Genomic DNA, 25,475 nt, shown 5'->3' with positions numbered 1-25,475 from the left:
CACTCAACCATCCATCCATCCCAGAAACATGAGACTACTATGGGTAAAATAAAGTACTCAGCAATGAGGTTGCACAAAAGAAGTAAGAATATTAGAGACAGAAGAGATAGAAACTAGCTAGTTTAACATAAAATATAATTTCATACCAAAAAGTACTTAGTAGTGTTTCAGACTGTTTCAGACCTATAATCAATCATTTGTTGTTTTATGCATGCAAGTGTTAATGTGAGTGCCTCGTCACTTCAGCATGACTACAGATTTCTTGCATTTCTTTGACAGTCCTCCATGAATTCAACAAAAATTGGCTGAACTCCTGAGGCACAATGCTAGGTACTATGGGAGATACAAATAGATACAAGATCCAATATCTGCCCTTCACCTGAAGATAAAACAAGTATGCACATAACTATAAGATAAGGAAGAACACATGATAAATTAATATAAATGTTACAGATCATGGTAAGTGCTAAAAGTATATGAAAAAAAAGCAAAAATAAACAAAAGGTTTTTAAGGAAGGACTCAGGTTTTCCTGGTACCCAAACTGAACCTAAAGCATCATTAGGATTCTAAAGGTCAAAATAGGGATAAATGCTAGAAAGAAATGACTTGTGCCTTACAAATGTGCCAACTGGCACGCTCTCCACCGGGGGCATGTGGCGCCTTTCCCTTCCCCCCTTCTTCTGTCTTCTTCCCCCACATGTGTGTAACTCCTAAACTCAAAAGGTCTTCAGAAAACGTGCAACCAGGGGAGAAATGGGCAGCAGCAGCTCATCCCCAGCTAACCCCTTGGACCTGTCTCCAACGCCCCCTCTTCTCTGACTTAGGCTCATTTCTTTTCCACAGGGTTTCTAGAGAGCCAAGTTGCTCCTGCTGTTCTAGGCCCTCCCTTGTTTCACTGACCCCAGCTTTAATAAAAGTATTCTCAAAATCACAAAAAAGAAAATAAAGAAGAAAGGGGGAAAAATGGGCCAACTGATTGTTTTCTAACACAAAAGTCACTTCTACAAAATTAAACTTTGGCCTGACCTGTGGTGGCGCAGAGGATAAGGCGTCAACCTGGAATGCTGAGGTTGCCAGTTTGGAACCCTGGGCTTGCTCAGTCAAGGCACATATGAGAAGCAACTACTGGGAGTTGATGCTTCCTGCCTTCTCTTTCTCTTTCTCTCTCTCTCTCCTCTCTTTCTAAAATCAATAAATAAAACCTTTACAAAATAAATAAAGTAAATTTTGGTTCATTTTATTGAGGTTAACATCTAAACAATATTTTGATTAGTAATAAAACTTTTAAATTTTATAACAAAAGAAAAACTTAGATCTTCTGTTCTAAGTTTTCAACTCCTGACAGCTAACTGGCTTAAACAAAAAAATAGCAACGGATAGTTGACAAGTCTACAGGCTAATGAAATATTTATGGCTGCTAGAGTCTAAAAAAATCCTAAAGCTTTATTCACTATTTGTTTTAAATATAAAATTATGTCTTCTAATTATTTAATATTAAATTGCATGCTCTATTACGGAACTCCTCAGGGAAAAAGATACTATTTAAATACAAAGGAGAAGTATAATTATTGATTTCAAAGATAACAATAATTAAATAAAAAGCAAACATAACTACTGCCAAAAAATCTCATTTAATACAAGAATGTAGGACTATTAATGTCCCCTAATCTCGATAAAAGTGATTTACTTAGGCTCATATTTGCCATATTCATAGTTGAAAATGTATGCTTACTGTGCTCTATAAATAAGCAATTTCCTTGTAACATTTATATTTCATCATAACATTTTGTGGCACTGTTAAATGTATTTATTTCAGGATTTCATGCACTAAATTAAAACATGTTATATTCATCTGATTACAGAGAATAAAATTCAAACATAAAACCACAGCTTGGGGAATTGATTCTCCACAAATTATTTGGATGTTCTAGTTTTCTGGGCTAGATTATTAGAACTGATTAATAAAGGAATTGCTCGCGTGTGTGTGAGTATGTGTGTGTGTGTGTGAGAGAAAGAGAGAAGAGAAGAGAAGAGAAGAGAAGAGAAGAGAAGAGAAGAGAATGAAGGGTTCCAATGTGGCCAACCAAATTCCATGTGGATCCAACTCTTCCACAAATAACAACTATAAATTCTGGACAAAATTAAAAAAAAGAAAAAAGAAAAACAAAACAAAAACCCACCTGACCAGGTGGTGGCACAGTGGATAGAGCATCGGACTGGGATGCAGAGGACCCAGGTTCGAGACCCTGAGGTCGCCAGCTTGAGCGCGGGCTCAACTGGTTTGAGCAAAGCTCACCAGCTTGGACCCAAGGTCACTGGCTTGAGCAAGGGGTTATGCGGTCTGCTGTAGCCCCACGGTCAAGGCACATATGAGAAAGCAATCAATGAACAACTAAAGTACCACAATGAAAAACTGATGATCGATGCTTCTCATCTCTCTGTGTTCCTGTCTGTCTGTCCCTACCTATCCCTCCCTCTGACTCTCGCTCTGTCTCTGTAAAATAAATAAATAAATAAATAAAATCTTAAAAAAAGAAAACAAAACCCATAACAAAAAGAATACTAAAAGCAGTCCCGGTGACAATGAATAGAAAAATGCCTAAGCAAACTGTGGTACTAACAATGGAATACTGCTGAGCAATTAAGAAATGAACCACTGATACATGTAACAATATGGCTGAATCTCAAAACCATTATGCTGAGCAAAAAATGTCTCACACAAAAGAGTACATATGGTATGATTCCTATTATATGAAATTCTAAAAGAGAAATCTATGGTGAAAAAATAAACAATGGTTTCCTCTGGTGAGTATTTTAGGCAACTGATGCTGAAGACACGTGGAACTTTCTGAGTTGGTGGTAATTTTCAATATTTTCATAGGGGTTTTGAGTTAAGCATATATAGGTATAGGCATTTGTCAAAATGAAGTAAAAGTAGTTAAGATTTATGTTTTTCCCATGTAAATTTTATCTCAAAAGAAAAAATGTAAAGTATTGAACTCTATCTAGTTAATGATATGCACGCTCAAGTATTTAGGGAGAGTGTGTACCAATGGCTGGAATTTACCTTTGAAATGCATCAAAAATGAGATGGAATAATGAATGGAGAGGCACAGATAGAATAAATATGTGATATAGCAAATATACTAAAATAGCAATGGCAAAATCTAGCTGTGGATATGAGAATTCATTGTAAACTTCTTTCGACTTTAAAAATTTTCAAAAAATGTTAGAGACAAAAAAAGAGAAAATAACATAGTTTAATTCACAAGTCCTATCAGACTAACATCATTTCCTATGTAGCAGGGTTGCCACTAGACTAGTACATCAGAGAAAGACAACTGACAACACATTTGGACCGCAATAAATTTGGACCTCTCTTCATATTCTGATTGAAGCCAAAAAAATACCACACCCAACAGACTGCACAAATAAAAATGGTAATTACTACTGTGGACAGCACTCTTCATTAGATACTTTCCTCGTACTTTATATGTATTAATGGATTTGATCTCTAAAACAAACCTATCGGGTAAATATTATTATGCACATTTCCACATTTTATCAATGGGGAGACTAGGTTAGGTGATTTGCTCCAGGTCACAGAGGTAGCAGGTAAGTAAGTGGTACAGCCAGAGATTAGAATGCAGAGTCTGGGCTGGAGCCCCTGCTCTTCACCACTTCCCTAGGATGGCTCCCTTGGGTGACTTTGTATGGACATAATGTGATCTGTGGCACTCTTCTCAAGTTTCTGGATGACATGAAACTAGGAGAAAAAGCAAATACTTTACTAATTATCCAAAAAGATTACGGGACATGTAGATGAGAGGCTGTATGTAACAAGATGAAATTCTGCAGCGATAAACTACAAGATCCGGTAACCATTTTACCTGCAGGGACAGCGCCCGTGCATCACAGGCGTTTGGCAAGAACCTGTCAAATGGATATGTGACTGAACGATGGGATAGAGAGAACGTGAGAAAAACAAAGAAAGGCTTTATTTTTATTTTTTATTTATTCTTTTTTTTTTTTTTTTAGAGAGGAGAGAGAGAGAGAGACAGAGGAGAGAGAAAGAGAAGGGGGGAGGAGCTGGAAGCATCAACTCCCATATGTGCCTTGACCAGGCAAGCCCAGGGTTTCGAACCGGCAACCTCAGCATTTCCAGGTTAACACTTTATCCACTGCGCCACCACAGGTCAGGCCAACAAAGAAAGGCTTTAGTAACACAAAAGCAAAAACTGCGAACATTTCATGTGAAGGGAGGAACAAGTGAACATGGGAGCAAACTTAAAATGTCTGGTACAGTGATGAAAAAGAATCAGACATAGTCTGTAACTGCCCCTAAGAATAAAAATAGAGCTAAGAGAGCGAAGCTAGAGCAGGGAGCTACATGAAAACAAATTCTGTGTCAGGATAAGAAAGACTTTTTTAACAGACGTAACCACAAAGAAAAAGGCCGGGAGAGAAAGGACTTTTCTCAGAATGGCATGAATAACCTAAATTTAGTAAGGGTAGCGCAATGGAACATTCGACCAAATTAACTTAAAGATCTCTTTCAAATCTAAGAACTTACTATGTAATAAAAGGCCATGTTTATAAGTTATAAAAAGCTTCAGATTGGTTAAAATGGTCATACTAGTCACCAAAATATGTAGACTTAAAATGGTCATACCAGTCACCAAAATAGACTTGAGATAAAATTTAAATGTAAAGGAAAAAGAAGAAAATAGAAATTATTTATTAAGTCTATAAATGGGGAGAGCTTTAAGTCTAAAAAACATTAGAGTTAAATTAAAAAAATATTTATGTACATGTTTAAAACTTTCCTATATGAAAAACATTAAAAGGAAAACAATAATAAGCTGTGCAGTTAGGACGAAGGGATTGTATCTTTTTTTTTTTAATTTTTAAAATTTTTTATTTATTTATTTTTAGAGAGGAGAGAAAGAAACAGAGAGGGATAGAGAGGAGAGACAGAGAGAGAGAGAAGGGAGGAGGAGCTGGAAGCATCAACTCCCATATGTGCCTTGACCAGGCAAGCCCGCGGTTTTGAACCAGCGACCTCAGCATTCTAGGTCGACACTTTATCACTGTGCCACCAAAGGGCAGGCAAATCATTTTCCATCACCATATATTTGTCCCTCTTTACCCCCCTCTCCCCACTCCCCATTTTCCTCAGGCTCTTCCTCCTGGTAACCACTTCATTTTTATCTATGTCCATGAGTCTCATCTTATATCCCACCTATGTGTGAAATCATATAGTTCTTAGCTTTTTCTGATTTACAATTTAGTTTTTCAATTGCACTAGCCACATTGCAAGTACTCAATAGCCACTTTTGCTAGTGGCTACTGTACTGGACAGTGCAAACATAGAACATTTTCATCATTGCAGAAAGTTTTATTGGAAAGTCATTATTTAAAACAGAATAATTTAGTGCAGGGAATTCATTGCATAGATGAAAGAAGAGCTGCTGAACAGGAGGCTATGCAGCAAGCCCGAGATCAGCAACAGAAGGGAACCATTACTCCCCAAAACAGAGGACAAAGTGCAGAATCCAAACACCCACCATCACCTGGCAGAAGCTGAGATAGTAGGTATCTTGAGTGGGAGCTAGAGACAAGGATGAGAAGCAGTCCTTGCTGGATAAACAACCTGATATAAAAAGAGAGGAAAAAATACCACTTCTCCCTTCCTTTTGCCCTCCAGTCATCTGCCAGCACCTCCCCTGGCTGAACCCAGACAAAACTCTGGGGACAAAGGAGCCTAATTGCTACTTATAGGGGTCAGACCCCATTAAAAAGGGCAAAACAGGGAAAGAAAGAAATGTAAGGTCAAAGGTAAGTTGTGGCACAAATAAAAAAGATAATTCAGAGAAAATAAAGCAAATGGCCAACATTTGAAAAATGTCCAACCTCAGTAGTAACTAAATATAAATTAGAACGGTTACTATTAAAATAACAATAAAAAATAATAATAAACAATAATTCAAATATTTAGTGTTGATAAAAGTGTAGTAAAAAGAGATATTCTCATATAATCCTAGGGGAGAATATTTTCAAAGAAATTTGAACAATTTTGCAATTTGCATCAACATTTTTTAAAATGTTTATATTGTTAGACCTCCTGGGTGACTTTTTAAGGATAAATCCAAAGTCTAAAAGTAAAAAATAATTATAGAAATAAAAGATGTTCACTGCAGCCTTATAATACTGAAAAAAAAAAAGGACAACCTTAGTAGGTCAGCAGTTAATTAAATTAAGGTATATCTTATATCTATCCATTTAGTGAAAAAAACACTGAGCGCTTTTTTGCCAACCACGATGCTAGGTGCTGGAAATATAAAAAAAGATTAAGAGGTAATAATAGACTAATTTATATCAATTTAAACAATGTTTATGAAGGATTTCAATACAAGCACAGGTATGATATGCCCAGTGAATAAAGCTGAATGTAAAAGTGATTAAACTTTTATCAAAGCATGACAAAAGGTTAGTAACAGAGGTTGCCACTAATGGCAAGTTTATAAGTTTGTTTTCCTTCTTTACTTTTAAATTTTATAGTCCTTCAGAACTATTAATGCAAATCTTTTTAAACTGTTAACCTGCCACGATGATGGCAGTTTACCTGTTGCAATAATAAACCGCATTATTTGGATCCAGTTCTATTGCCTGTGTGTAACAATCCACTGCAGCAGCAAAATTTTCTTCTTTCATGTGGTTGTTGCCTAAAGTAATGAGTAAATACAGTAAGAATAACATACAGGGAAAATATAAAGTCTGTAAGACATATTTTAATCACAGAGACTCTAATAATAATAAAGGTCAACAACATGATTTTTCTGTCACATAGAAGATAAATTTCGTATTGTACAATAGATTTGATATTCCTTAGCCTTCAGTGTGTTTGAATAATTTTGACAATATAGAGTCTTAAAAAATTAATGTATCTATCTCTTACAAACTTCAGACTTCAATAAATGAGTAAATGCAACAATTATGATTATCTCATGGCAAAATTTACCTCTTTTCACCTTCTTTATCTTCATCTCTCTTCTTCCTTTTAGAGTAGCCCCACCCTGTCTTTTTTTTTTTTTTTTTTTTTTTTTTTTTTTTGTATTTTTCTGAAGCTGGAAACGGGGAGAGACAGTCAGACAGACTCCCGCATGCGCCCGACCGGGATCCACCCGGCACGCCCACCAGGAGCAACGCTCTGCCCACCAGGGGGCGATGCTCTGCCCCTCCGGGGCGTCGCTCTGCCGCGGCCAGAGCCACTCTAGCGCCTGGGGCAGAGGCCAAGGAACCATCCCCAGCGCCCGGGCCATCTTTGCTCCAATGGAGCCTTGGCTGCGGGAGGGGAAGAGAGAGACAGGGAGGAAGGAGAGGGGGAGGGGTGGAGAAGCAAATGGGCGCTTCTCCTATGTGCCCTGGCCAGGAATCAAACCCGGGTCCCCCGTACGCCAGGCCGACGCTCTACCGCTGAGCCAACCGGCCAGGACCCCCACCCTGTCTTAATACAACACTCTCCTCAATTATCACCTCAATCTAGACCTGGTCTTCCACTCCTTCCCTGTCAAAACATATACCTCTGAGCAGCCAGACCCTCACAACTGCTGTGTGGGTAAGCTGGTAAAGCTAATCATGTTAATACATTATTGGTAGATAATATGTTCGTGTGCTATCTCTTCCAGACATAGATTCTTTTGAAAAGGAGATTATTAGATATTAATTTCTAGAAAGACAGGATTTCAGATACCATAGGTAGCCCACAGGGTACTGATTTTCAGGAAGAACAACAGCAGATACATCTGGCAACAATTTAGGTAGGTTAACAACTGGTCAAGAAAAGAAGAGATTTCTTGTGGCTATCTTTCGTACTCTATTAAAGAGAAGAAAATTCAATTTGGTTCTTTTTCTTTCTTTCTTTTTTTTTTCTTCATTTTTCCAAAGCTAGAAACGGGGAGGCAGTCAGACTCCCGCATGTGCCCGACCCGGGATCCACCTGGCATGCCCACCAGGGGGCGATGCTCTGCCCATCTGGGGCGTCACTCTGTTGTATCCAGAGCCATTCCAGCGCTTGAGGCAGAGGCCACAAAGCCATCCCCAGCGCCCGGGCCATCTCTGCTCCAATGGAGCCCCGCTGCAGGAGGGGAAGAGAGACAGAGAGGAAGGAGAGGGGGAGGGGTGGAGAAGCAAATGGGCGCCTCTCCTGTGTGCCCTGGCCGGGAATCGAACCCGGGACTCCTGCATGCCAGGCCGACGCTCTACCGCTGAGCCAACTGGCCAAGGCCTCTTTTTCTTTTTTTCTTTGTTTTTTTGTTAAGTAAGAGGAGGGAAGGCAGAGAGACAGACTCCTGTATGCACCAGAATTTACCTGGCAAGCCTCCTGTGCGGTAATGCTCTGCCCATCTAGGGCCGCTGCTCTATTGCTGTGCAGCCAAGCTATTTTTAGCATCTGAGGTGGAGGCCACAAAGCCATCCTCAGTGCCTAGGGCAAACTCACTAAAACCAATTGAGCCATGGCTGCGGGAGGAGGAGAGAGAGTGAGAAAGAAAGAAAGAGAGAGAAATGAGAGGGAGGAGTGGAGGAGCAGATGGTTGCTTCAGTGTGTCCTGACCGGGAATTGAACCCAGGACATCAACACACCAGGCCAAAGCTCTGCCACTGAGCCAACCCACTAGGCCCTTAATTTGGTTTTTAAAAATAACTTTTGGCCCTGGCTGGTTGGTTCAGTGGTAGAGCGTCGGCCTGGTGTGCGGAAGTCCCGGGTTTGATTCCCGGCCAGGGCACACAGGAGAAGTGCCCATCTGCTTTTCCATCCCTCCCCCTCTCCTTCCTCTCTGTCTCTCTCTTCCCCTCCCGCAGCCGAGGCTCCATTGGAGCAAAAGATGGCCCGGGCACTGGGGATGGCTCCTTGGCCTCTGCCCCAGGTGCTAGAGTGGCTCTGGTTGTGACAGAGCGACGCCCTGGATGGGAACAGCATCACCCCCTGGTGGGCGTGCTGGGTGGATCCCAGTTGGGCGCATGTGGGAGTCTGTCTGACTGCCTCCCCGTTTCCAGCTTCAGAAAAAAAAAAAAATAATAATAATAATAATAACTTTTGAGAACCATTGTTCAAAATAAAAAATTTTTAAACTCTAGAATTAGAAGAAAAACTTATATCCTAAAGGGTTCTGTTATTCCTCCCAGCTGCCTCTAAACCAGAAGCTCTATTAGGCTTGTTTTTTAATATATCATTAGCTAATTAATGGAAGAAGGGGGGTGTACATTTGCAGGAACAGAAATAGGAATATTAAATGCAGGTAGATAAAAGCACCTAAAATCATAAAGCATTACTGCAAATTAAGAATCAGAAGTGAATACAAAGAATGACTGCTAATGGGTACATGGTTGTTTGGAGGGGTAATAAAATGTTCTATAATTATGATGATAGCTGCACAGATCTGTGACTATACTAAAAAGCAATGAATTTGTAAAGTTTAAAGGAGTAAATTGCATGGTATGTGAATTATAGCTCAATAAGGCTGTTTTTTAAAACTTATAAAAGTTCATTTTCTCCCACTCCCAACAAAGAAATGAATATGAAACTTTTAAGAAGCTAAGAGGATTCCACAGCTTCTATAATTAAGCAAGAAGTTAACTACATTAGCCTATGTACTTAAATAGATTTGCGTCCTTCATGGGAAAGATTAAAATTTTCTGTGTTACTGAGATTTCCTTGTTGCCATTGGACCTTTTTTGTTTGGGATGGCATTTTATTATTACTGTTATTAGTAGTAGTAGTATTAAAACCTACTGTATATCTTGTCCTATAAACTGCCTCAAAGATATAGATATGATAATGTGTCTATATATATATGTAAAAATATATACACATATATACACATACTACAATTATAAATACATTTACATATATTGATAAAAAAAGCTTCAAGCCCCTGGCCAGTTGGCTCAGTGGTAGAGCGTTGGCCTGGCATGCAGGAGTCCCAGGTTCAATTGCCGGCCAGGGCACACAGGAGAAGCGCCCATCTGCTCCTCCACCCCTCCCCCTCTCCTTCCTCTCTGTCTCTCTCTTCCCCTCCCACTGACAAGGCTCCATCAGAGCAAAGTTGGCCCGGGCGCTAGGGATGGCTCTATGGCCTCTGCCTCAGGCGCTAGAATGGCTCTGGTCGCAACAGAGCAACGCCCCAGATGGGCAGAGCACCGCCCCCTGGTAGGCATGCCGGGTGGATCCTGGTTGGGCACATGCAGGAGTCTGTCTGACTGCCTCCTCGTTTCCAACTTCAGAAAAATACCAAAAAAAAAAAAAAAAAGCTTCAAGTTACAAAATATTTAATATTCAAAAATTCAGGACACAAATGATCAATTTTGTGAAGATAAATATAACTAAGCATTGTACAGCACTTTATAGTTACATGACATCCTTCTCTAAAATTGTCTCCTTTATTATCAAAACAACCCTATTAGATATGCCCATGCTTCTGTGATGTGTCCCAGAGTATCAACAATAAACCCTTGTTTTCATCTGATCTTACTGTCACTCTTCAGAAGCAAAGCACACAAAAATATTTGAAAGCAACCTTTCAGGAAGGTACTAGTTGGCTAGAAGCCATAATTAACACAGATAAGAGTAACTGGCAACCTAGAGTAACCTTATGCTTAACAATCAACTACAGCCATTTGTTTTCACACAGTTGTGACTCATTCATTAAAACCAAGAATGCTTTAATATTCACTATTAGAAAATTTAATAATGTAGTAATCAAATGTGCTAATAAACACTTAAGTCAAGTGCTTATGTGCATGTATTAACAAACTTTGGAGAACTCAAAAACTAAATATACAAGAGTTAAAATAATATTAAAAATTATTTTCATCTTTGAGTAAGCATAAAGAAGAATTTGGGATCCCAGTGTATACAAAGCAAATACAGTTATAAAGTACTGACCCTAAAGTTACTTGTTTTGCAAGTTTCATGCGCAACAGATCTGGCTGTCTTGAAGCCAAGCACGCCAGCAAGCCACACTGATATTGCCCACAACCCATTATGTATTTTTTGGCTTCTCTATCACACTCATTTCTGTTTCACAGGGTAAACCAGAATATTATTGATTGATAGTCACTTTGTCCAGAGTTTCAGGAAGTTTTACCAAATAAGTAATTTTTCTACAAACTATTTACCTTCATCTTTTAATTGGTCTGCTTTTCCCACATCTTCAGGTACTGAGTTTGAGAGAGGCAGAATGTCATTCTGAAAAAAAATATACAGTACTTCCATTTAGCTTCATTGGGAGTCATCCCAAAGAATTGCAAGTAATGTAATAATGGATTAGCCATGTCATAGTAAATCATCTGTAATTCCACATCATGAGACCTAACACCTAAATAACAGTGTTAGCAAGAAGAGGAGAAAGTCCTCACACACTTTTATTAGAAAAGCTACAATGTGGAGTTTTCCAGAAGATAATGGGCAACTGTGAATCAAAATAATTTTTACTTGCTTTTCCCCTACCCAGAAATCCTACATCATGAACAAAAAATGGAATTAGTATACAAAAAATAGAAATAGAAATATATTCAAGGGATTGTTTATATTACTGAAATTTCTAAAATATGTTTAATCTCCTAAGAGATATATTAGTAAGTCAAATTTGCAGTTTACCAACAAAAGCATTTATTATATGATTCTATTACTAAAATATGTATACATACCCACACACACAGACTAAAAAACAAAGACTGGAGAAGTATACACAAAAGATGGACAGTAGTAATATCTGGAAATAAAATTTTCAGTCTCTTCTTCATATCTTTTCATATTGTCCAACTTTCTTAAAACAATGGGTATATATTAATTTTATCATAAGATAAAAGTATAAAATTCTTGTTTTTGGTACTTACTATCAACCTCAAACTGCTTTTGCATTAATAAGGTTTCAACTAAAGGTGATTATGAACTAAATGAAAATTTAGAAATATCTTGAGAGACACTGAGAATACATGCATTTTTCAATTTTTAAAAATCTTTTTAAAATTGGATTGCTTTAAACCTGACTCTGAAGTTCATAAATAATCCTACCATTTTCAAGAAAGCATAATTTGTAGCCAATGTACCCATGTAGTCTATTTAAAATCTATTAGTCAGCCTGACCAAGTGGTGGCACAGTGGATAGTGCGTCAGACTGGGATGCAGAGGACCCAGGTTCGAGACCCCGAGGTCGCCAGCTTGAGTGCGGGCTCATCTGGTTTGAGCAAAGCTCACTAGCTTGGGCCCAAGGTCGCTGGCTCGAGCAAGGGGTTACTCGGTCTGCTGTAGCCCCACGGTCAAGGCACATATGAGAAAGCAATCAATGAACAACTAAGGTGTCCCAGTGAAAAGCTAATGATTGATGCTTCTCATCTCTCTCTGTTCCTGTCTGTCCCTCTCTCTGACTCTCTCTGTCACTGTAAAAAAAAAAAAAAAAAAAAAAGATCTATTAATCAAACTGACCAGGCAGTGGCACAGTGACAGAGCGTTGGCCTGGGATGCTGAGGACCCAGGTCCGAAGCACTGAGGTCCTCAGCTTGAGCATGGGATCATAGACATGATCCCAAGGTCACTGGCTTGAGGTCAAGGTCGCTGGCTTGAGCAAGGGGTCACTGGCTTGACTGTAGCCCCCTCCCACTCCATTCAAGGCACACACGAGAAAGCAATCAATGAGCAACTAAGCTGCTGCAACAAAGAATTGATGCTTTTAATGTTTCTCATTTCCTGTCTGTCCCTCTCCCTGTCCCTCAAAAAAAAAAAGAAAGAAAGATCTATTCTTCATTACCTTTGTCTTGACTAAAGTATTGATAAACTTGATGGCTCTAATGTCAGAAATATACTTTGCTAATTACATAAAAATAGTCACAATTATAAAACCACACATAAAGTATATGAGACGTTCTTCTTTAAAAAGAATCTTTCTCTACTAATCAGTTTTTGTAACATAAAATATTGGGATAAAAAAGTATAAAATCAAGATCAAAACCTTTATAAATAGAGGTCACTACTTAAAACTGACTATAGTCATTCAGGATGTAAGTGTAGTTCAAAGACACATTTACTGCCCAGAAGTACTTGCTTTTAGCGTTCCTTCTATTTCAAATATTCTAACAAGTTCAGGCATGAAAAAAAGTGATTTTTAGGGTCATAAAAATGTCATACTGAAAAATGGATTATAACCCAATCTGTATTCTCAATTCTTCTGAATTATTTTAATAAAATTGCCAAAGTTTTACAACTTTGAAAACAAGTTCATATATTAAGTGAATACATTTGAGCAGCTCATGATGTAGGGAGAAGTATTATTTACTTTATATGAAAGGAATGAATCAGTCCTGACCAAGTGGTGTCACAGTGGATAGAGCATCAGACTGGGACATAGAGGACCCAGGTTTGAAACCCCGAGGTTGCTGGCTTGAGTGCGGGGTCACTGGCTTGAGTGTGGGATCACAGACATGACCCCATGGTCGCTGGCTTGAAGCCCAAGGTTGATGGCTTGAGCCCAAAGGTTGCTGGTTTGAAGCCCAAGGTTGCTGGCTTGAGCCCAAGGTTGCTGGCTTGAGCAAGGGGTCACTTACTCTTCTGTAGCCACCCCCCCCCAATCAGGGCACATAAGAGAAGGCAATCACTGAACAACTAAGGAGCTGCAACAAAGAATTGATGCTTCTCATCTCTCTCCCTTCCTGTCTGTCTGTCCCTGATTGTCCCTCTCTCTCTGTCTCTGTCAAAAAAAGAAAAAGGAATAAATCCTTATAGCACATAAGCTCAATTAAGGGGATAAACAGAAAAACAGTATCCTAAAAATAAAAATGACCAATATAACAACCAAGAACACTTGGTGAGAAAACTTCTGTAATTATAACAGTTCTTATGCTGCTACCGACAAGTTTTATAATTTCTCTGTCATACTCTGCTAACAAATAGACACGTAATGAAGCCACAGCTATTAAATAGGTTTGACACCACACATAACACTATACAGATATATTATGGAGCCAGTTTCAAAAGCCTATAATTTAAAAATTGTAAGCAACGGCTTGACCAGGTGGCTCATTGGATAAAGCTGAGGCTGCAGGTTTAACTCCCAGTCAGGGCATATAGAAAAAGCCATCAGTGACTACACAGCTATATGGAACAAGTAAGTGCAACAATGAGTTGATACTTCTCTCTCTCTCTTCATTTCCCCTCTCTTCCTCTCTTTCTCTCTCTCTCTCAAATCAGTGGAATAATTTAAAAAATATTAAGCAACAAATTTTTACAATTAAAAACAAGGACAAATAGCAAAAGAAAAAAAAGAGTCTCTTATACAGAGCGTAAAAATCAATTTGAGCATCCTGGGAGATAAGAAAAACAGTTCTGGCCTGATCAGGCGGTGGGCAGTGGATAGAATGTCGGACGGGGATGCAGAGTACCCAGGTTCAAGACCCCGAGGTCACCAGCTTGAGCGCGGCTCATCTGGTTTGAGCAAAGCTCACCAGCTTGGACCTAATGTCACTGCCTCGAGCAAGGGGTTACTTGGTCTGCTGAAGGCCTGCGGTCAAGGCACATATGAGAAAGCAATCAATGAACAACTAAGGTGTCGCAATGAAAAACTGATGATTGATGCTTCTCATCTCTCTGTGTTCCTGTCTGTCCCTGTCTATCCCTCTCTCTCTGTCTCTGTAAAAAAATTTAAAAAAAATAAAAAATAAAAGAGAGAGAGAGAGAGAAACAGTTCTGATCTCTCCAGTACTAGGTGCAACAGTGGAAGTATAGAAGAGTGAGTGAATCCAAGTGCTGTCTCAAGCACGGGCCTCTCGGGGACCTAGGCATAAAGGTCAGTTTCAGCCATAGCCCTATCTAGCCACTAAAAGTGGGGTTTCTAAGGAGGCCACAAGCCCCAACAAAGAAAGAACCCAGCAACCAAAAGAGAGAGAGAGAGAGACAGAAATTCCTAATGAAAAATAGAGACATGCCATTGTCCACTTACATCTTGTCATATAATTACAATTCATCCGTTTGCAGAATTAAAGTACAGCTATATTATTCTTTTTCCAAGAATAAAAAGAGAGAGCAGTGTACTGCAAAATTACACTCTTCACTGCAACCTTAAGAGCCCCTTCCCGGCAAGTCCTAGAAACTCAGTGTGGTATTCTCAGCAGTGTCCCTGCAAGGCTGAGCACACACTGTGCTTCAGCTTCCCTCCTGCGTTCTTCACTCTGTACTGAAGCTTGAGCTCAGAGCTAGAGAAAGAAAAGTTGTTCATGAGGTACCAAAATGTAATGAAAAAGAAGATGTCACCATGGCCCCAACCTCACCAACCTTAAACTTTTCCAATCTTATGGTCCATGTTTCCCACAAAGGCTAGAAACCAGAGACCATGTAAACAGTCCTCAGGATGATCAGAAAACTTTGGTTTCAATCATAGTTTTGCACATTGACCCTGAACTTTCCCCTGTTTTAAAGAGTCCACCAATGGCCAAATTTGATGAAATTGGCTTCAGAATGATGATTCAATTTCTGATGGATCTATTTCTACGATTGCTTCCTAAACATTAAGCCTTTTGTTTTTAACTTGTAGTCCATGTTTCAGAGGAACGTCAATTCAGATGTCAGAAATCTAAAAATGCTCTGATATTGTAAAGGACTTAAAAAGTCAACCTGGACAAGCCCTGGCTGGATGGCTCAGTTTGTTAGAGCATCATCTGGAATGCAGAGTTTGCTGGTTCAACACCTGGTCAGGGTACATAGAGAACCAGATTATTTCTATCTGTCTGTCTCTTCTCTCTCCCTTCCTCTCTCTCTAGAATCAATCAGTAATTTTTTTTTTTTTTTGTATTTTTCTGAAGCTGGAAACAGGGAGAGACAGACAGACTCCCGCATGCGTCTGACCGGGATCCACCCGGCACGCCCACCAGGGGGCGACGCTCTGCCCACCAGGGGGCAATGCTCTGCCCCTCCAGGGCGTCACTCTGTTGCAACCAGAGCCACTCTAGCTCCTGGGGCAGAGGCCAAGGAGCCATCCCCAGTGCCCGGGCCATCTTTGCTCCAATGGAGCCTCGCTGCAGGAGGGAAAGAGAGAGACAGAGAGGAAGGAGAGGAGGAGGGGTGGAGAAGCAGATGGGCGCTTCTCCTGTGTGCCCTGGCCGGGAATCCAACCGGGACTTCTGCACGCCAGGCCGACGCTCTACCACTGAGCCAACTGGCCAGGGCAATCAGTAATTTTTTTTTTTATTTTTTTTTTTAGCAAGAAAGAGAGAAGGACAGATAGGGACAGACAGGAAGGGAGAGAGATGAGAAGCATCAATTCTTTGTTGCAGTTCCTTACTTGTTCATTGGTTGCTTTCTCATATGTGCCTTGACCAGAGGGCTCCAGCAGAGCGAGTGATTCTTTGCTCAAGCCAGTGACCTCGGACTCAAGCCAGTGACCTTGGGCTTCTAGCCAGTAAACTTTGGGCTCAAGCCAGAGATCATGGGGTCATGTCTAGTATGATTCCATGCTCAAGCTGGTGAGCCCGCGCTCAAGCCAGCGACGTAGGGGTTTCAAACCTGGGTCCTCAGCATCCCAGGCCAACACTCTGTCCACTGTGCCACCACCTGGTCAGGTAGTAAATTTTTTTAAAAAGTCAATTATGACATATTAAATACAAAAGAAGATAAGAGGATGAGAATAGCTACTAAAGCACATTAAAATTTTAGATCACAAATCATATCCATATGGATTGTCTTACCCAGAAAGAAGTTAGTTACATATGGGGCTGGGCCCTCAAATATTGACAATCCAACGTAATATGGTAGTCATACTTAAATTAGATACTAATAAGAAAACAATGACAGCTTACCTTACAGAAGGAATTTGTGAACAATTCTGTAAGAGGCTGTGAAACTGCTAGATGTGTATCTTCTGGGCTGATTTTAAAAACTGTCTCCAGGCACTGAATTGCAACTTGAAAGAAATTTTAATAGTGAAAAAAAAATTAGCAACCTAAAAAAAGAAACAATCTTGTTTTTTTCTGGTAGAAATCTGCACTCTGTTGCCATCTGTGGTAATTCAGCATTTATGATCACAGAACATAAGGAAAAGGGCTCAGCTGCACAGAGATTTCTGTTTATAGGCCAGCTATTGAGGGAAGATGACTTGTTTTATTCCTCAGTTAAAGAAAAATGTTACTTAGAATATAATTCTCAATATAATTATTACATCATATTCTTGTTGAAGCAAGTCATTATCTAGTTTTGGTGTATAACTAGGATACAGACTGGATGGAGCAACATGGCGGGTGATTATGCTAGAAAGGAAGTCTATTATTGGATGACAAGACACCTTAAATAGCAGTTTTTAAGCATATGGACTTAATGCTATGGGAAAATGGAGAGCTATACATAATAGAGAATTTCATTAGGAGAATAACATAATGGGATTTGTGTTCAGGACTAAAAAGTCTGGTGGGAATGTTGAGAATGGAGTAGAGAGATAAGGAAGCTGAGGGAGAAAATGGAAGCAGAAAACCAGTGGTTTCCTACTTAAATGGTTTAAACCAATGATTGTCAACTTTTTTCATCTATGGCACACATAAACTAATTCCTCAAATTCTGCAGCACACCCAAAAATATATTTTTGCTGATCTGACAAAAAAACAATTGGTATAATTTTGATTCATTCACACTGGACAGCTATCATTGTATTATCTGACATCATTTTTTTTTAATTTGACAATCTAAGGGAAGAGGTCTGTGCCCCTGACTAAATAGTCAGGTATTGCATGTTTAAAAGTTCTTGTGGCACACCAGTTGAATATCAATGCACTAAAGAAACAAGGAGTCTGAACTAGGGCAACAGTGAAGAAAGCATGTTCTGTCCTCTCTGTGAGTTCCTACTAAAGACAATGGAGGCAAAGTCTCATCCTTCTAGTGCTCATGTTTGAAAAGGAATTCTCTCCTGGGTCAACAAGATAAGACTGTAACCAAAATGTCCAGTGTATGTCCAGACAGTATGGAATTGACTCACTTATATCTGTTTGTGACTTAAACGATCCATTGGGTATTAATTGTGGTCCTGAGAATATTATCCATCAAGAAAAAAACATTATTGCTTTTACAATCCACAGAAACAACTCTCCTTAGAAATAGGACTGAATAAGCAACTAAGTTACCTACTACAAAAAGTCAGTGTCTTTTAGAAAGAAGAGAATCTATAATATTTACCTATCTTTCATCCTCTCCCTTTCTATTTCTGCCAAGAAGTTGTCCTTATACTTCAGTTGTACTTGTACTATAAACATTGGGCCACAAGAAAATAGTGACTATTGCCATTAGGACAGTTAATTTCAATATAATAATAATAATAATAATAATAATAAATGTATGTGTATATATACAGAAATATTTTTATTCTTGATTCTCTCAACAAATCTCTTAGATAAAAAGAGCAGATAGCTAATAAACTAAGAAACAAATATAGGTCAAAGAAGTGAAATATCCAGGGTCACTTGATTCAATTCATCAATTCAATACAGTAAATTTTTAGTGGGCACCTACACAGTGTCAGACACTTTTCTGGCTGCTTTGGATAAAGCAGTGAATGAACAAAAAAGATCCCTGACTTCTTGGGGCTAGTGGTCAACAGAGAGGTAGATATAAATAATAAACAAGTAGAACAGGACAAGGAGGGCACAGGCTGCAGATTTAATATTAGGGTAGGCCTCATTCAGAAAAGAGATCTGACAAAAACTTGAAGAAGGGAGAATTACCATAATCTGGGGGAAGAACATTCTAGGCAGAGAGAACTACAGCAAAAGCCCTTAGGAAAGAAGATTTGGTGCATTCTTAGTGAAGAAGCTAATTTGGCTCAAGCCAAATGAGAAAAGGGAAAAGGGTGTGAACAGAACATCACACAAGTCCAAGTTTTACAGACCTTTTAGAAAATGAATAAGTAACATGAAGAGACACTACAAGATTTTGAGTGGAGAAATGATAGACTCTGACATCCTGTTTTAGATCACTGGCGACTGTGTTGAAAATAGTCAACAAAGCATCAGGACAGAAACAGAGACCAGTTAGAGGCTATCACAGCCAAAGAGATGAGAAATATTTAGTTCTATCCAGGGGTAATATCTATGGAGGTGGGAAGAAGTGGTCAGACTTTTTAGACATATTTTGGAAGTACAGCCAACAGGATTTATTGAATGATTACATGTAAAGGGTGAGGGAAGAGAAGAGTCCAGGTTGATGCCAAAGTTTTTGACTTGAACAACTGAAAAGATAAGGTTGGCATCAACTGCGATAGAAAAGTTGTGAATAGAACAGGTTTTGGGTGGAAGGATCAGAATTTTGTTTTGGGAAATATTCACTCTGATATGCTTGTTAGACATACAAATGCAGATACGTACTAGGCAATTATATATAGAAGTCTGGAGTTCAGAAGAAAGGTCTGGGCTGAGGGTATATATCTGAGATATATCATCACAAAAATAAAGGATATTTAAGGCCAAGAAGCTGAATGATAACACCAAAAAAAGTTCGTGTAGAGAATGAAGAGAAGTTCAAGCATTGGACCCAGGATACTCCAGCGCAGGGAAAAGAAGATGAACCAGCAAAGGAGACAGAGAAGTAGCAAACAGTGAGATAAGAAAAAAACCAAGAGAGGAGTACATATCCTGGAAGCCAAGTGAGTCAAGTTTATGAGGAGAAGGGGGATGAGGGAGTGATCAGCAACTTTATCAATGCGGCTAATTGGTCAGATAAAGACTGAGAACTGATCATTGAACTAAATAACCCAGAAATCATTGATGACCTTGATGAGAAAAGTATGGAGTGGGTTTAAGAATGACTAAGAGCCCTGGCCAGTTGGCTCAGTGGTAGAGCGTCAGCCTGGAGTGCAGGAGTCCCGGGTTCGATTCCCGGCCAGGGCACACAGGAGAAGCACCCATCTGCTTCTCCACCCCTCCCCCTCTCCTTCCTCTTTGTCTCTCTCTTCCCCTCCTGCAGCCAAGGCTCCATTGGAGCAAAATTGTTCGGGCGCTGAGGATGGCTCCATGGCCTCTGCCTCAAGCACTGGAATGGCCCTGGTTGCAATAGAGCAACGTCCCAGATGGGCAGAGAATCGCCCCCTGGTGGGCATGCCGAGTGGATCCTGGTCGGGCGCATGTGGGAGTCTGTCTGACTGCCTCCCTGTTTCCAACTTCAGAAAAATACAAACAAACAAACAAAAAACAAAAAGAAAGAATGACTAAGAGATGAACTGGAGAAAGCAAGTATGTACAACTTGTTTAGAGTTTTCCTGCAAAGGGAGATAAATAAATAAATAAATAAATAAATAAGGCAGTAGTTCGGGGGCTGCAGGGGTAGTATGGAAAGAGTAATTATTTGTTGTTAATGCTTTAAGAAGAAAGAAATAATGGAAAGTGTATTCTGATGGAAATGATCCAGTAGAGAGTGAAAATGTGCTGATGTAAGACATGGACGGTAGAATAACTAGAGAGAAATCCTGCAGTAGGTGAGACAGGCTGGGGTCCAGTGTGCCAGTAAAGGGGTCCCACTTAGAAAGGACAATGGATAGGTTCATCTGTGGTGTCTTAGTCCATTCAGGCTGTTATCACATAATGCCATAGACTGGGTGGCTTATAAGCAACAGAAATTCTCATAGTTCTGGAGGTTGGGAAGTCCAAGATCAAGGCACCAGCAGATTTGATGTCTGGTAAGGAGCTACTTTCTGGTTCATAGATGGCACCTTCGCACTGTGTCATCATATGGTGGAAGGAGCAAGGGAGCTCTCTGATGTTTCTTTTCCTTTTTTAAAAAATTATTTCTATTTATTCATTTTAGAGAAGAGAGAGAGGGTGGGGTAGGAGCAGGAAGCATCAACTCCCACATGTGCCCTGACTGGGCAAGCCCAGGGTTTTGAACCAGTGACCTCAGTGTTCCAGGTCAACGCTTGATCCAGTGCGCCACCACAGGTCAGGTTGATATTTCTTTTTTTTTTCTTTTTTTTTTTTATAGGGACAGAGAGAGAGAGTCAGAGAGAGGTTTAGATAGGGACAGATAGGAACAGAGAGAGATGAGAAGCATCAATCATCATTTTTTTGTTGTGACACCTTAGTTGTTCATTGATTGCTTTCTCATATGTGCCTTGACCACAGGCCTTCAGCAGACCGGGCAACCCCCTGCTCGAGCCAGCAACCTTGGGTCCAAGCTGGTGAGCTTTTGCTCAAACCAGATGAGCCCGTGCTCAAGCTGGCGACCTTGGGATCTCGAACCTGGGTCTTCCGCATCCCAGTCCGACGCTCTATCCACTGTGCCACCACCTGGTCAGGCTGATGTTTCTTTTTTAAGGGCACTAATCCCAATCATGAGAGTCCCAACTTGGAATACTATTTTATTGGGCATTAGGTTTCAACATACAAATTTTGAGAGATCACAAATGTTTAGTCCATAGCATATAGTAATAGTTAGGCAGGCAGGCAGAGTGTGTGGGTGCAGATGCTGGGTAGATGGGGCAGAGAGTCTTCTTATTACTTCAATATTCTTAGTGCAATAGGCAGCATGGTCACCGGCTGAAACTGAGTACAGGGAAGGAGGTTTAAGGGTTTGAGAAAATACCAGGAGGTGTTAAAGTGGTCATGTAGGAGTGCAGAAGTGTGAATGAACTTGGAACAGATAGTATGACTGCTGGACAGCATTAAAGGTCCACTTGAGGCTTGTGTTCATGAATTTAGAGTGGGACCAGTCAGCAAAGCTGTGTTTTGCTCCCCTTAAATATATGTTGACATAAATATGGGTAGAGAGTAGATGAAGATCTAGACTTAAACAAGGCTGGGTTTTGCAAACAAGGGAGGGATTGACAAGGGTGTGATTATCACGATCAACCATGCAATTTAAACTGGGTAAGAAGAGGGGTGCAAAAACATAAGGGGTCAAGAGATTGGAGGTATGGGTAAGGTGCAAGAATTGTTTGGGGAGGGATTGTAGAGGGAGTAAGCTGGAAAGATAGGTAGTAGTGGTCAAGAAGTGAAATGTCTAAGATAGAGATTATGGAAGGAATGTAGTTGGGTAATGACAAGGTTTAGGGAAGAGTTTCTCAACCTTGGCGCTACTGACATTTTGAACTAGATAATTCTTTGTAGTTGGAGGCATCCCATGCATTGTATATAGTATGTTTAGCAGCATCTACTAGATTCCAATAATACCAGCTCCTCAGTTGTGACAATCAAAACTATCTTCAGCCTGACCAGTGGTGGCACAGTGGGTAAAGCATTAACCAAGATACTGAGGTCCCAGGTTTGAAACCCTCAGGTCGCTGGCTTGAGCACAGGTTCACCAGCTTGAGCCCCAGGTTGCAAGCTTGTACAAGGAGTCACTGGCTTGGCTGGAGCCTCCTGGGTCAAGGCACATATGAAAAACAATCAATGCACAACTAAAGTGATGCAACTATGAGCTGATACTTCTCATGTCTCTCCGCCCCACACACACACATATACATAAATAAATCTCCAAACACTGCAAAATCACCCTGAGTTGAGAACCACTAGTCTAGGGCTTGACCAAGGGAGTAAATGGTTGAGATCACTGGGAGGAAAGAAGGTCAAGGAATTGAGAGCCAAGGAAACTGGAAGAATCATTTGTGAGTATACTGCAATTGCCAAGAATTAAGACAGGAGTAGTGCTTCGAGAGACTGACAGTGAGCAGGAGCCACAACAGTGAGAACATGAAATAGTTGTCAGTAGATGACAACAATTAGGAGTGGATGACATCAACTAATGAGAAGGCTCAAAGTCAATAATACATCAGCTCATCATAGTGGTAAAGCCATTACTAGAACTTAAGCTCCTTTACTAAGGCTTTTTAAAGTATCTAGAAGGTGGGCAGACATCTCCACATGCTTTTATAGTTAATAAAATTAGACTCACAGAGTCAAAAATAAAGATTGGTCAAAACCAATTGGCACCATTTCTGGACACCATAGATAACAAACAGCTGAAGACACATATTTTTGGCTGAATACCATTCTAAAAATAGGACATAACATCTTGGTTTAAAAAAAAAACACTAAAATTTTCTTCTAGTTTTTAAAAGTACTATACTGCCTTTGATTAAAAAAGAAACATCTTTTACTAAATGACTGCATTTATCTTTTTGCTACAGAGCAGCCACAACCAAAATCCTCCTTACATAACCAGTCACCTTTACTTTCACATACTCTAACCATCCTTAATATTAAATGGACTGATTGCAATGTTCCCCAACTGTATGTCACTTGCTTCTTCCACTGCCACCTACAAAGACATCATCTCATCAGACTGCAAGACCAATTTTCATCCCTACCATCTAAAAGCATATTCACAAGGGAAGGCTTGTTAAAATTAATAGATATGCTCCCTTTATAGGAGAAACAGCTTCAACAGAGGAAATTCAAGTTGTACTGTTATTTAAGTTCTCCCAAATTCATTGTCTCATTGCAATAATTAAGTCCTCAGTCCACAACAAAGTTAGGATCTTTGAACCTCCACAAGCCCATGTGCAGAATTCTGTCTTGTTATGGTTATACTAAATATAAATTTTACAATGCAGAAATACGAACCGGAAAAGATGGTGTCGAGGAAACGTGATGATATCATGCAAGTCCTGCTCAACTTTACAGATTATGAAATCTAACATTTTAAGCTCACATATAATAGGGTGCAAATCTTTCATTTCAAGTCCCCAAACAGAAAGTTGTTAGAGCATGATAGTGATAAAATTATTAGACTTTTACATAGTGCTTTCATAATGACTAAGGTATTTTCATGTATTGCTTCTCAACTGGATGCTTTCCTATTAGGAAGAAGAGACAACAAGACCTTCAAAGAAAGATCCAGGATTTAAACCTCAGCTTTGCTACACATTAGCTGTGTTATGTTACTTAATCTGGTTTCATTTATTTATTTGTTAAATCGGAATAATACTAACTTAGCAGTCACTGTGAAGAAAAATTCCTTATAATAGGAAGAACATAGTTCTGACACATAACAACTGGTCAGTAAATGAATAATAATCCTCTTATCTTATTAATTAAAACAAAATAAGCCTCAGAGAATGGAAATTCATGAAATCCTTATAGTTATGTCTCTCTTCCTGAAAGACAACAAAATAGTCTGACTTTGTTATAACAGATCATAAAGTCAGTCTTATAGCTATTTTAGTCCTTATTTATAATTATAACGCAAATGAACATAAAAACAGGTGCCTACCTTCCAAACTTTCTTGTTCATCTGAAGTATAAGCATCCATCTGACTTTGTTCTCGTAAGAAACGGATAACTGCATAAACTAGGTGCTTGATAGATGACATTTTAAAAGTTTTTTTTCCTTGATAAGAAAAAGGAAAACACTGAACGAAGATATTTTAAAGAATTAGTCAGAAAGGTTATAAATAACAAGGATTATAAATTACACTAAGAGGAAAAAGCAAAAACTGAAACCTGTGTTACCTCCACTCTTTTTTCTATTTTTAAAGCATCAGGAGAGCACAAAGTGTTCTTATGGTAATGCATTATATATGTTCATGTAGACCTTACAGAAGTATAAAACTTGCAAAAGTGAAAATTTTCTCAAAACATGTATAGCATAAGCTTAGACTCTCACTATCTCACTCTATCTTAACATTATGTGTGATCAGTTAGAGATAAGGATAGAGGTATAGTTGCAGATGTAGAAATCCCGAAAAGGCCTCACTACTAAGTTGAGAGAGATTTCATACTGCTGACTCAGAAGCTGATCTACGCTGAGTATCTTCCTCTATTCCATGAGATTTTTAAAAACGTATATAATTTACACTCCCCTTACTTTTGTAGGCTGAAACAGTTATTTGATGAAGCATATTAACGAAAGGTTGTTCAATCATTCAGTGTCATTCTTAATAAAAATGGCATTTCTATTTAATTACCAGTCATGCCAGAAAATCATTGCCTAAGTCGATGGCTACTATGAACCAGCCAGTGCTCTCTGCAGTAGCTGTGCTCTCGTGGCCAAGCTGGAAGCTCGCGGTCCTGTTCATTCACATAGAATACTATCGCATCCAAACAGTGGCGCAGGGCCAGCCGGCATAATGGCTTATTTCCACTAAATCGCACCATCCATCTGCTCCCCAGGTCCCTAATTCAAAGCCAGGGTGTGGTAGCCACCGCTGGGATGTTTATTATTTGTGTGCTTATTTTATAAGCAAGCCCAGCTTCTAGGTCATGAGGTTGCAAGACCTAAACAGGCTCCAGAGCAGAAGGTAAATACAGAATGGGGGACAGAATGGGGGAAAAGGGAGGTGCAGAGGGGAAATGGAGGTGTCCAACCTTCTCCAGGTTTCTCCTTATTCTCCCCAAAGCACCAGGGACCTCCTTCTCCCTCCCTTTGGTACGCGGGCTTCGCCTCCGCCCTGACGGGTATTGCCGCAGGTGCGCGGTGCAGGCCACGTCTGGGGCTGCGGGATATGCACCCTTCCCA

General features: G+C 39.7%; 1 protein-coding gene and 1 non-coding gene across 3 annotated transcripts in view; one reads left to right on the top strand and one right to left on the bottom strand.

Annotated features, from left to right (window-relative positions):
* SGTB (small glutamine rich tetratricopeptide repeat co-chaperone beta) overlaps window positions 1-25,475 on the bottom strand; it is a 46,874-nt gene that overhangs the window by 21,185 nt on the left and 214 nt on the right. The window contains exons 2-5 of one of the 2 annotated variants that reach the window (XM_066242203.1): window positions 24,231-24,369; window positions 16,847-16,950; window positions 11,180-11,249; window positions 6,627-6,726 (exon numbers count right to left, since the gene is read on the bottom strand). In XM_066242203.1, the coding sequence (XP_066098300.1) occupies window positions 6,627-6,726; window positions 11,180-11,249; window positions 16,847-16,950; window positions 24,231-24,330 (374 nt within the window). In that variant the 5' untranslated portion in view covers window positions 24,331-24,369. The remainder of the gene's footprint in view (window positions 1-6,626; window positions 6,727-11,179; window positions 11,250-16,846; window positions 16,951-24,230; window positions 24,370-25,475) is intronic. The other variant, XM_066242193.1, reaches the window with a different exon arrangement.
* Window positions 19,840-19,915, top strand: TRNAS-GGA (transfer RNA serine (anticodon GGA)). The gene has a single exon. It is a non-coding gene; the product is annotated as a tRNA-Ser (tRNA).

This window comes from Saccopteryx bilineata, chromosome 1, assembly GCF_036850765.1.
Source record: "Saccopteryx bilineata isolate mSacBil1 chromosome 1, mSacBil1_pri_phased_curated, whole genome shotgun sequence".
NCBI classification, from domain to species: domain Eukaryota; kingdom Metazoa; phylum Chordata; class Mammalia; order Chiroptera; family Emballonuridae; genus Saccopteryx; species Saccopteryx bilineata.
The sequence above is the reverse complement of the archived record's forward strand: the minus strand, read 5'-3'. Positions and strand labels throughout refer to the sequence as shown.